We start from the raw sequence: 12,412 nt of genomic DNA, 5'->3' as shown, positions 1-12,412 counted from the left end.
TATGGCAGAAGAAAGAGGATGGAACAAATGCAGCTGTAGGCGCCAACACATCCCTGGAGCTGTGAATGTAGTTCGTTACGGCATATACTGTGGACCCATGGAATAAGCTTGTACAGTAATTGATGGACAGAGAATCCACTCAGGCATTCATTAGAGCATGGGACAGGTGGAGAAAGGGAGAGGATGACATCTGGGATGGAGGGAAGATAGAATCTTTAATACAGTAAAAATGACAGATTAAATACTCTTTTGATTTATTCTGTTATCAAGCAAGTGCAATGAAATGTAATCTCATTCTGTAGCCAAGCAGCCTATTAAGAGAATCATTAATGCCTCAGAAAATACAGAGTACTTTCTTGATGCCACTACAGAACACAACACTAAAAACGTTATTATATGCAGGAAAGTAACATACAGCAATATTTAATCCAATATTAACATTTTAGGATCTCTTACTTTTAGCTGTGGGTGGTTGTTTTGTTGTTTAAAGTCAAATTCTAGGGGTGTTACACTACTCATTGTGGTTCAGCATTCTTAAGATTATGTTCATTTCCTGGATTTATGGTGTCAGTTAAAGTATAGTCAAGCTGTTTATGGGGAACACACTGAAGTCCTCTCTAGAAATTAGGTTTAAAATGGTCACCAGAACAGGAAATTATTACAGCAGACTATGATAGCTTTTGTCTGAAATAAAATAATTCTGTCAGTGGTTGCAGTTTTGAGTCATTTTACTAGCAAGTGTGAACTAGGCAGTATTATAACCATTATTAAAGTGTCAAACTGGGCCAGAAACCATTTCATAGCCTCTGACTACATGGAGGCAGTTATGTTTATGCACTGCTGCTTTATAAAGATTATTACTTGGGTCTAGACACAGCAGAATTGTAAACCTCATGTATAAAAACAATTCAGCTTAAACATAGCATGCATAGTTGGGGCCTAATTCTACACAAACAACATATGACTTTTTATTAGCAGAGGATACCTTGTTGTTGTTGTTGTTGTGTCTTTCGGCTTTTCCCGGTTAGGGGTCGCCACAGCGGAACTCCGGTCCACTAATGATTGGCAGTAGATTTTTACGTGCCGAGTTGCCAGCCCTGGCGCACAACCTTCAACGAAGGTACGCCTATTCACGCATTTCTCCACACAGAAGACACTCTAGCTGAGAATCGAACAGGACAACGTCTTACTGTGAGGTGACATCGCTACCACAGCACCACCACCACCGCAGTTAGCAGACGATACCTAGTATTACAATATTGGGCAGTAACTGTCATGTTACATTGTTAGATGTTTAAAGGATTAACAAGTAAACCCATGTGTACATTCAGATACAAGAAGACTTGGGGCACATACATTTTGTTTGCATTTTATTTATCTGTGAGTTGTGGAGAAAAGTTCTACTCTTACATTTATTGTGGACTTCAATGTAGCTAACTGTCATATTGCTATAATCCCTCTCTGAAACCACATTTTTGTTTTTCCACAGGTGAAAATGAAGGTGTTTTGGCAGTATGTACAGGCAGTGGGCCCATTACTGTCACTATTTATATGCCTGTTGTACTGCTGCCAGAATGCAGCTGCGATAGGTGCAAACATATGGCTGAGCTACTGGACAAATGAGGCTGTTATTAATGGGACCCAGCAAAATAGACAGATGAGGGTAGGGGTGTATGCTGCACTGGGAATCACGCAAGGTAAGTGCAGCTCATCTGTATGTGGCATCTGCATGTTCTTAATTTTGTTCCTTTGAATTTTTTGTGATGAGACCTATTTAGAATGTTGCTATGTGGTTACATTTGTTAATGTAGCTGAAAACGAGTTTTAGACAGGACTGATGTGGCATGTGAGACAGTCAAGATTGTCATCTTTGCAATTTTTAGTTTTTTTTTTTAATGTACACCCAAGAAAATGAATGAATACATAAATAAATACCTACAAACATTGTACATTTGCAAAGTAGAAATACCTTAAATATATTAAAATCATAAGCTTTTTTATTATTTTTAACTGGGTAAGCTCACTGGGTAAACTGTCCCTTTTCATGTGCAACCAGAAACACTGTCTCATTAAGTGATTTGCTCAGAGTCACTCAATAGGCAAATGGACGTGGAAGTAATCAAGTCTTGCACTCTTGACTACAGAAAGCAGCTCTTTAACAGTGTTAATCCTATGTGCTAACTACTAGACTTACAGTTTTCCATTACTGTAGACTTCTTCAGAATTAATTTTTTCAACTTGTGCAACAATCATAAGGTCATAGATTGCACCATACACTGTTTGAATTATAATGCCACTCTGTAGTATCAAAGTACCATGGGTGTTTATGGTGCATGTGTCATATTCACAACAGGGAATCTGGATTAGCAACAGCTAACTGTAGTAAACAACACATGGAGAGCAACTGGAAGGGGAGAATTAAAGACAGACATCTGTAAGTATTATTGCAAGGAGAGAGTAGTGAGGCTGTAAATAGTTTTACTTGAGGAAGGTGAGGTAATTGGTGATCTACAGAGGGGTTTAAAGTTGCCTTGCTCATATGAACAAAATGGTGTGGTAAGGACAAGGTCACTGCACAGAAGTAGATACAACCTTTGGATGTATTTGATAAAGCAGAGATGGTCTTCCCGTAGTATGTGCGTGTGCGTTCCTTTGTTCATTTTCATACATGATTTAGAGAAGTTTTCTTGCAGGGCTGTCATGTGACATGACAAGTCAGAAAGATGTCTGGAAAAGGGTGGAACAGAAGATTGAGGAGGGGTTCCTCTGGGACATGGCCAAACGTGGCCAGCTGTGGTGAGAACCAAAGAAAACGTTTTAATGAAATGTTGGCACTGTGATACCATAGTTGTCTGCATCTTTAGTCACCTTGCATCCATTTTATTGTAGTGTCTTATTATTTATTTCAGTCTTTTTTAACAGAACAAGAACAACTAGGCACAAGTGTCTTTTTTCCTCAAGTAATCTTTCAGCTTAGATCATACTAACAGGTTTTTTAAGTCTGTATGGTTGAAGCAGCTGGCATCAAATCCCGATCTGCATGGAATAAGTCATTCAGAGTGTATTTTTAACACTATATGATACTAACAACGTTTCAAAATCAGGGTGACCAGTTGCAACCTATAGTGCATTAGCATTAGTAAATGCAAACTGTGATGAGACTCTGTATTAAACAACTTGGTCACAGAGTTGCAAGAAAGAATCTTATAGCAGCTGGGAAGCCAAGCATGTCCTCTTCTCGTATATGCAATATTTTATAAGAGATGTGAAAATAAATGTAAAAGTGCAAGCATCAATTTTGAGTAGCTTTATTGCAGGCAGGTCTACAAGAAGGGTGACTTAGTGTAGGACAACTGTTTTTTTTTAATGGCTTTATCTGGTATTGTAATAGCTATCATTGTGGCATCATGAGCTCTTTTCCAGTCAGCATTGCTCCAATTAAGTGGTGTATTTTCTTTTAAGAATGCCCTTTGCTCCCATTATCTTTTGAGTTGATCATTTTCAGTTTGTTAGTGAACAGCCCTTCAGTATCTGCTGAAGATAAAGATACACAAGACTTTCAAGTTGTCTGCTTAGCAACTGAAAGTCTCTCACATAGCATTTTCATAAGATATTGGACAATTCTCCAACTGCACCAAGGATGATCTCTTCCATACTATGGGATGACATATTTCCTTTTATGGATGTACTACTTTAGAAGTTATTGTATACTTATTTTTCATTGTGTTTTGTATACCTAATTTACTATGTTCAACTACTATATTTTATATGTAACATACTGTATATTTCTCAAATGATGTTTTATCTTGCAACATGTTAAGTTTTGTATCATATTCTTCTTATTTATATATATATTTTTAGAGCTTTTCTCCCCGGGCCTCCACTGAAAACAGTCTCTTCCTGGCCCAGTGGATTCCCCCGGTCCTGAAATAAATAAATAATAATACTGCTCTTTACATTACTGTTATTGTACTAGTTGTCTGGGTACATTCTTTACTCATCATGTTTATGAAATGATTGCTAAAAATGGAATCAATTAGGATGAATCATTGATAGTGATTTTTCCACTGAGCAGGATGACATGATCTCTTGCTCTCCTGGTGGAGGCTTTAAAAGGGGTAAACACACAGACCTGCTTCATTTCTGTCACTAGTAGAAATACGTTGTTTTTCATACTGGCTCCTATATTATTAGCTAAAGTTATCACAAAAACAAAAATATAAAAATAATGAGAAAGATTTATTGCATTTGCATTGCTACATGGTTTACCTTTTATTACTCTACATATTGTCTAATGTATTTTTAATTATTATATTGTCTAATGTTTTATACACGTGTTTTGAAAGGGTATTTCTTGTGCACTGTTTTCTTTACAAAGCCTTTTCTGTGGTTCACCAAAGAAGAAAGGCTTTTGCTCAGCAGATTTCTCCAAACTGACAAAAAGGTAGTACATAAAAATATAGACAGACATATGTGCAGGTTAGCTAGTGTTGAACAGCCCAGCAGGTAACAAGTGCAGACAGGTGGAAGGAGGATAAGGCAACTGCACACAGACCTGATTGAAATAAATGAAACACTGATGGATTATATCAACTCAAACAACAAAAGGCTGGAAAAAATGGAAGAAGCTTTAAACACACGTTAGTATGAGTAGATAAAACTTCAAAACTCAGAGGTTGAAATGACAAAAAGGCTGGCTGAATATGAGACTGCACAAGAACAGATGTTTCAAAAACTAATAGAGTTAGAGGACAGAGCATGCAGGGAAAACCTGAGATTTTCTGCTGTACCAGAGAAGTTGGAAGGAACAGAAGGAGCAGACTGTATTAATTTTATGAAAGCACAAATAAGCAAATGGAATGGTATTCCACAACAAGAATTGTTAACTGAAAGGGCACATTGTCTGTATGCAATGAACCTATGAGAAAGCAACCTAGACCTTTAATAATAAATATGCAGTCTTACTAGCAGAAGGAGTTGATTCTGACAAAACTGTGGCAGAAGGACAAAGTACTAAAAGTGGGAGAGATCAGAGTGTTTGTGGAGAATGACTACTCATTGTACACCAGCCAGAAGAGGAGTAAATGGTATTCCATTATACAGGGAATTTTAAGAAGCAGGCATGAGATTCCAAATGCTATAGCCAGTTATCTTTAAAATCCTTTTCCCTGATCCTGATGGGACAAACTCATTTTTGATTAAGTATATGCTAAGGAGGAAACACAAGTGTTTGTCTGACAAAAAGTCAGGTGTGAAACAGGAGATTCTGCTTCTTGTTCTTCTGGTAATAAATAGCACAGAGAGACTGTGCCACTGAAATATTTTCCAATTTGTCAATAGAAAGTGCATGAGAGAAGGAAAAACATGAGTCAACTAAAAGAATTGAGAGTATGTTGGAAAGGAAGCAGAGACAGGAATTAGGAGATGGAGATGAACATGAATAAAACCAGTAACTTGGAAATTGAAAAATGTGGGATTTCAAAGCAATAATTACATTTGTGAAATGACAGAAAAATAAGATCTGGAAATATTGGACTTTTTTGGACTTTGTTAAACTGGCAGGGACTCAAAAGCATATGTCCTACTTCATTTCATTAATGTTCAGAAAAACACTTAGGAGAGGGGAAGAGAAGGGAGAAAGTTAACTGTACGTAAATTTTTTTTTTTTTCTTAATGGCACTATTTCAATAGTGCATGATTTTCTTTACATGCTATAAAGCAAAGTTGTCTCAGTTATTTTTAAGTGTAATGGGGATACGACTGTAAATAGGTGCTCCTGTTTTTTTCTCCCTTCTCTTTTTCTCCTTGTTCACTTTTAAGAAATGTAGGCACTGCAGTGTAAAAAAATATTCTTGCTTAGAGGAATTACTGGATTAAGGCCCTTAGCTTGATTTAGTAATATGTTTTAAGAGAAAGCAAGTAAATGACAAAGAATATTGAATATTATGAAAGCTTTTTTTTCTAGTAAATATGTGTATGCTTAGCGATTTTGTATTTGGTTCTCATGTCTCTAAGAGGCAATCTGATAAAAGAGAAATGGTTAGTAGACAATGTTCTCTGAAAACATTCAAGTGTTTTCCCAGCTGAGAGAGATATAAAGATAAGACAAAACCAGAAAGCACTTAGTAGATGCACGGGCTGCACCATGTGGCTTAGCATGGATAACCTTTCTTTTAGGTTAACTCGGGTCTGTCTGTGGCTGTCAGTTTGGGACATTTGTTCCTATTTAGAAGAGTAAAATGTCAATATTTGAAGATGTACATTGTTGGTGTGTTATTATTAAGTTAACAGGTTTTAGGGGGTATTGGGGTGTGTTTGTTTTTTTGCTTGAGGGCTTTCAATAAAACAAAAAGTTTTGTAAGATGTGACATAGGCTCAAATGGATATGGCAAGTAACAACTGTGCAAAAGATCAACCTGTCAAAAAGTGTATGCATGTAACATAAAAGTTAGAACTAGACATTTAACAAAAAAGCTTATTATTAAGGCTTTTTTCTAGTAAATAAATATATGAACATTCCTAAAAGTGGGAATAATAACTTCATAAGTCAGTTATGCTTTCTGTAATGTCTTTAAATGTGAATGGTCTCACAGATAAATACAAAACAGAAAGAGCAGTGAACTATATTAAAAAATGTGGAGAGCCAAATAGCTATGCAACAGGAGACACATTTGGAAAGAACTAAACTTTGAATTTGATAAAGAAATGTTTTAAAGATGGTTATTCAGCAGAATACCTGAGGCAAAGGAGAAGAGGAGCACTTAAATTTATTGCAAGAGGAGCTCTGACAGTGACAGAAGAGGATACAAAAAGATAATAATGGTAGATTTTTAGTACTAAGGGGGTACTGGCAAGAGAGGAGGATTGCACTGGCATGTATTTATATTCCACCTAAAACTGCTATAACAGAGCTTAATAAAATTGAGAGAAATCATCAGTTTTCAGCAAGGAATATTACTTAAAGGTGGAGACTGAAATTTGATTTGCAACAGTGAAGATGTGTCTACAAGTCCCAGAAGGGAAAATATAACAAAGGAGGGTAGATTTTTGAAGAAATTTATGAACATATTTGGCATGTAAGATGTGAATTCAGTACTAAGAGTTCGGAGTGAATTTACATCTTAATCCCCAAGATACAAAAACTTGGCTAGGCTAGACAGAATTTAATTGAAGGTCTTGATAAGCATCCCATAACTATTTCAAATCATGCTCCAATTATAAATAAAATAAAAACATAGTGTAATGAAATAAAAATGAGACACTGACACTTTCCTACTCATCTGTTGAAAATAGAGGAATATAAGGAATGGTTAGTGGAAATTATTCAGGAGTTATTATAAAAGATAGAAATTATTTCTGAAAATATAGCTAGGGAGTGGGATAAAATTAAATTGGAGTTTAAAAATAGGGTGGAAATAAAAGAAAGTGAGATATGGTTAAGACATAACAAGAATTATTTAAAGGGACTGTCAAATGAAGTATTGCAAACTAGGGGGAATCCTACAGAAAAAGAACAGGAGCAACTGCAGAATGCTAAACAGAAAAAGCATTACCTCAATAGTATGCATGAGTTTAGAAAGATTGCTGTTAAGCAACTGTTTTTGATGATAACTCTATAGCACAAAAACTGTTAGCACAATGACTCAGGCAACAGAAAGTAGAAAGGGCTTTTATCAAGCCTATAACAAGGAAAATAAGAGATCCTGTAGAAGTATTAGAAATATTTTAGAAATGCTGTGAAAGTCTGTATTAAGCAGCGAAATATAGAAATCAAGAAAAGGTACAAATAGAAATGGTTATGAAAGAACTAAATATGCCAAGGTTAGAGGTAGATGAGGCTCAATTACTAACAGGATAGGAGGAGATGAGATAAAAATGGTGAATTATAACCAATCTACAGGAAAGTCCCCAGGAATAGATGGTATTCCAGCGGAAGTTTGGAAGCTAGGAGGAAAAAAATGATAAAGATAAGGAAGGTTTTGTTTTATAGTATTTAAAGCGGAAGAGTACCAACATGCTGGAAGAAATTGATGGTAGCTGTAATACCTAAAGAGTGTAAAGATCCAGCTTCATACAGTCCCATTTCACTACTAAGCCATGATTATAAAGTATTTGTGTGTATAATAGCTAAATGAATGGGAAAGGTGATGCAAAATTGATACATATGGATCAATGAGGTTTTGTGGAGGGGCGGAAAACATTTGATAACATTAACAGAACATTGATGATCCAGGGTAAAGCAGAATGTAAGAAAATACTACTGTTGGTTGTGGGTCTTGATGCAGAGAAAGCATTTGACAAAGTAAACTGGGACTTTATGAACGGGACAATGGAAGCATTTGCATTCCCTGATATAATTACAAGGTTGATCAGGCGGATATATGAGGGATCAGAGGCAAAAATTAAAGTGGATGGGTACTTCTCTGATAATTTTTATGAGCAGAGGAACCAGGCATGGGTGTCCTCTTTCCCCTTTGTTATTTGCAGTATATTTAGAACCATTGCTGAAGAAAATAAGAGACTCAGAAATTCAAGGATGTAATTGGTATAGTAATCAAGAAAAGCTGGCTCTATTTGCGAATAGTATTATTTTATACCAGATAAAACCAGAAAAGGACATTACAGTGTTGTGGAACATTTTGAGACTGTTTCAAATCTTTCTGGGATACAAAATTAATGAAGCTAAAATAAAGGCAGTAGTGGTAAATTATGTACCAACACATGAATTTGTTCAGCAATATCCATATTTATGGTGATGTGATAAAATTAAATATTTAGGACAATGGATTAAATATGATTCTGGTGTGGTAGCTAAGGATATGTGGGAAGAGACTAAACAAAAGATAATACAAAAACTGAGAAATTGGAAGCTCTGTTTTATGGATATGCATAGTTAAGATACAAGCAGTCAAAATGTTTTTAGTCCCTTTAGTCTTATAAACAGGTCAGATATATTTTTACCAATCAGAGACGTTGTGTATAGCAATTAATAAAGAGCTGAAGGACTTTACCTGGGAGGGGTAGATAGCAAGAGTCAAGTGGGACAAGCTGATTCTTCCAAAAGAACAAGGCAGATTGAGATTGCCTGATTTGAAGGGATATTTCAGAGCTACACAGTTAAGGCTCATATACATAACACAAGCAAAAATCTACAATTCAAAGTGAAAAGGGATGATGATGAAACAGGAGGAAGCTTAAGAAACAAGGAGAGACTGGGACTTTGGATGCAGACCTTTAAGGAGAATAACAATAATCATACAGAATATTATATTCATAAAGCAGCAGAAAGTATTCTAAAAACTAAGCCAACACAGGAATGGAGAAAGGAGATTCTGCCGATAGGAATGACTGCAACTAGGGATACAGACAATAGGCAAGAGGGAAATGGAATTTATTGGAGAAAACTGACAAAGGAATCAAGGTATTAGGAGCAAACAACTAGAGAGGGAAAGGTAATAGGAAGATGCCAAGAATTTATTTGGACTGCAGGTCAGAGATTGCCTTCCCTGTCAAGGATTGATGTCAGAGTATAGGAAGAAAGAAATAGGGGGTCCTAAACAAAATATCAGCACTGGTAGAGTTTTTAGTAGAATCTAGAACAGAAGCTGCCATCAAAAAAAGAAATAATTAGTAGAGCATACAAAATATTGCATGATAATTATAAGAATCAGTCAGAGGAGGTTAGAAAATATTAGGAAGAGAGATTGGATAAGCAATTCACAAAGAAACAATTAGGGGATATATGTCTCCCAAATATGCAACAAAATCTAGACGATTTAGGATTTTTGGTTGGAAATGTTTACATAGATATGTTTATACCCGAAGTAGACCCCAGAGAATTTTTCCTCGGGTAGACAGCAAAGGTTGGAGTTTTGAGTTATTGGTGTAACTAGGGAAATAATTTTTCTGACCTATGATACAGTACCAGAATTACCTAGACATAGTAAGGCTGGGTTCCTATCATGTTATCAAAGTTCTGAAACTTTGAACACCATAAGGTCAAACCCTTATGTTCGAAGTGTCAGAACATCGATAATGGTAAAAAAAAAAACTAAAAACAAAAAATGAAGAATAAAGTATTGCAAAAAGGGGGGCAAGCCCCCCTGCACCCCCCACACCCCTCGCTCTTTAAATATACCGACCCTGAGATTGCACTGCTGTGCAGTAAAGGGAAATCTTCCCTTTCCACATTGTATTGCGATGTCAGAGTAGGGAGGGTGCCGGGGGGCTTGCCCCCCCTTTTTGCAACAGTTAGGCAGGTTTTAGGTTTTGTATTTTTTACGTTCAAATTCTTGAAACTTCGAACATCTGAGTTTGATGTTCTCAGGTTCGAAGTTTCAAGGATTCCACAACATAATAGGAACCCAGTAAGGCCTTGATGGGTCTAATTGTGGTGGCTGCCAAGAAAGCAGTTACTAGAAAATGGAAATCAGAATCTAAACCAACTGTATTAGAAGTAGTGACTATAGTAACAGAGAGAAAACAACTGAAGTTGAGATCTTTAGAAAAGGATAGAAGCAAATTACATAGGAAAAATGGGAACTGGGGGAACAATACATACAGGGGAGGAATGAGGTTTAAAAGAAGTTCCGATTTGAATAAGCTATATAATGTATGACTGACAATGATTGGGCATATTAGAAGTGATGTATAATGGTTACAATTAAAATTATGCCAGTACAATTCCATGATGTAAAATGATTGCAACTAAGTCTATGCTGTGGATTCATGAAGCTCGGTGCAAGGCCGGCATTAGGCTTGCGCCGACCATGTGGCGTGAAGATGGCGCAGTAGCGCCAAATGCATATTAATGAAGGCGCGCTGCCACCATAGCCACGTGCATAGGAAATGAGCATGAGTGCATAGGGCGTGTCGAAGTGCCGCACGGAGGCATGGAAATTTCAGCTGTCGATGTGCAACCTAAAATGCTTGCATATAACAATTTGCAAGCAATAGTAATCACATCTGTCAGTGTCCGTGGATACTGAAACGTATGCAAAGCATGCAAGACAGTTCCTGCGAACACAAAATGAAAAAGCAAACACAAGTGTACGGTAGGGAATAAGGGGTCCCTATCCCTCGAACAAATGACACTGAAAACCGTGTGCCCGTAGTCCAATACAGTGTAGATAGTTATACCAAGTGGAAGTGAAACGCATCATGTTAGTGCGCCACCAATAGGTACGTCCAGCCCAATGGTCAGGGTCACCAGCTGACCCACATTGTGAGGGAGAGTACACAGCTGGACAGATGTGTCCATAACAAAACCACGATAAATGTAAATATCTAGCAACCATATGACAGAATTATATCCCACAATGCATGTAATAGTCACATACAATAGGTATGTCCATATTTAACATACCAAATGTGACAGGAAATAGAATAAGCATGAAAATGAAACAGAAGGAGCATATAAACTGCTACAACAATAAGGCAATATGTAGGCTTAAAGGAACATTATTATCCATAGCGTTGACTGTGGGTACGTGTTGTCCAGTACAATCGGATATGTGTCAGGAATATATCCCATCCTGGACATAGGAAAAGGTGGCATCCTACCAATGATCAGAACAGTCGGCCAAATTCCACACATATGCGGTCCAAGCCGTTCTTGTCAGGATGTGTCATAGTTGAACGGGTATTACCTGGGTGTACCAACCAAGTCATGAAAGTTAAGTATGGGCGTGTACCTATGTGCGTGATGTATAGCATGTGGAAGGTGAAGCATGCCAGGGTAGTCCACACAACCATACAGGTACCTGACATATGTAGTGTAAGCAATGTGTTACCTTGACCGTGTCATGGGCCATCAACCAAAGCAGTGATGGATGAAGTGTCAGGAATATGTGTGTGGGGGAGTGGGTAATGGTATAATCCTCAAAGGCGAGACTGTGTCATATGCAGAATAGGTGAACTGGAGGTGTATGAGGGAGCAGCGGGTGAATCAGAAAGAAACACAAAGAACATGTATACACATCTGCAATACAACCTGACAGGCCATACTGTAGAACACAATCCCACAAACATATGAATATTAAAATGTGCGATACAAATGTGCAGAAATGTCACCGGCACATACCCACAGATTGGTCCTGATGGAACTGGCCAAATCAAATGCAACACACCTGGATGCATAATGGAATACCCATCATCCCCTCCACAGCACACAACCCACCCCCATACCTGAACGTCCACCAAATCCAGCCATACTTGGCCTACTAGCTTGGCGCAGCCACATCTACACATAGTGACCACTACTCATATGTAGTAGGCAGTGTCACCCTAGGCAGTTTCAGGATTGCAAACTATGTATCCCTTGCATGTAAAACCCCCAGCACATTTTCGTAACGCCAAAAGAATGATCGGTATTGGTCTTGTTAAATTTTTGATATCCCACATGGGATAAGTA

The 12,412-nt window shown here is 37.3% G+C and overlaps 1 protein-coding gene across 1 annotated transcript in view; it reads left to right on the top strand.

Moving 5' to 3' along the window:
- Positions 1 to 12,412, top strand: part of ABCC3 (ATP binding cassette subfamily C member 3) — a 1,985,081-nt gene that overhangs the window by 1,708,420 nt on the left and 264,249 nt on the right. The window contains exon 22 of the mRNA XM_044062096.1: positions 1,490 to 1,697. Coding sequence (XP_043918031.1) covers positions 1,490 to 1,697 — 208 coding nt within the window. The remainder of the gene's footprint in view (positions 1 to 1,489; positions 1,698 to 12,412) is intronic.

This window comes from Protopterus annectens, chromosome 2.part1 (genome assembly GCF_019279795.1).
Source record: "Protopterus annectens isolate FY-2018-M chromosome 2.part1, PAN1.0, whole genome shotgun sequence".
Classification (NCBI taxonomy): Eukaryota; Metazoa; Chordata; order Ceratodontiformes; family Protopteridae; genus Protopterus; species Protopterus annectens.
This window is presented reverse-complemented; position numbering and strand designations above follow the sequence as displayed.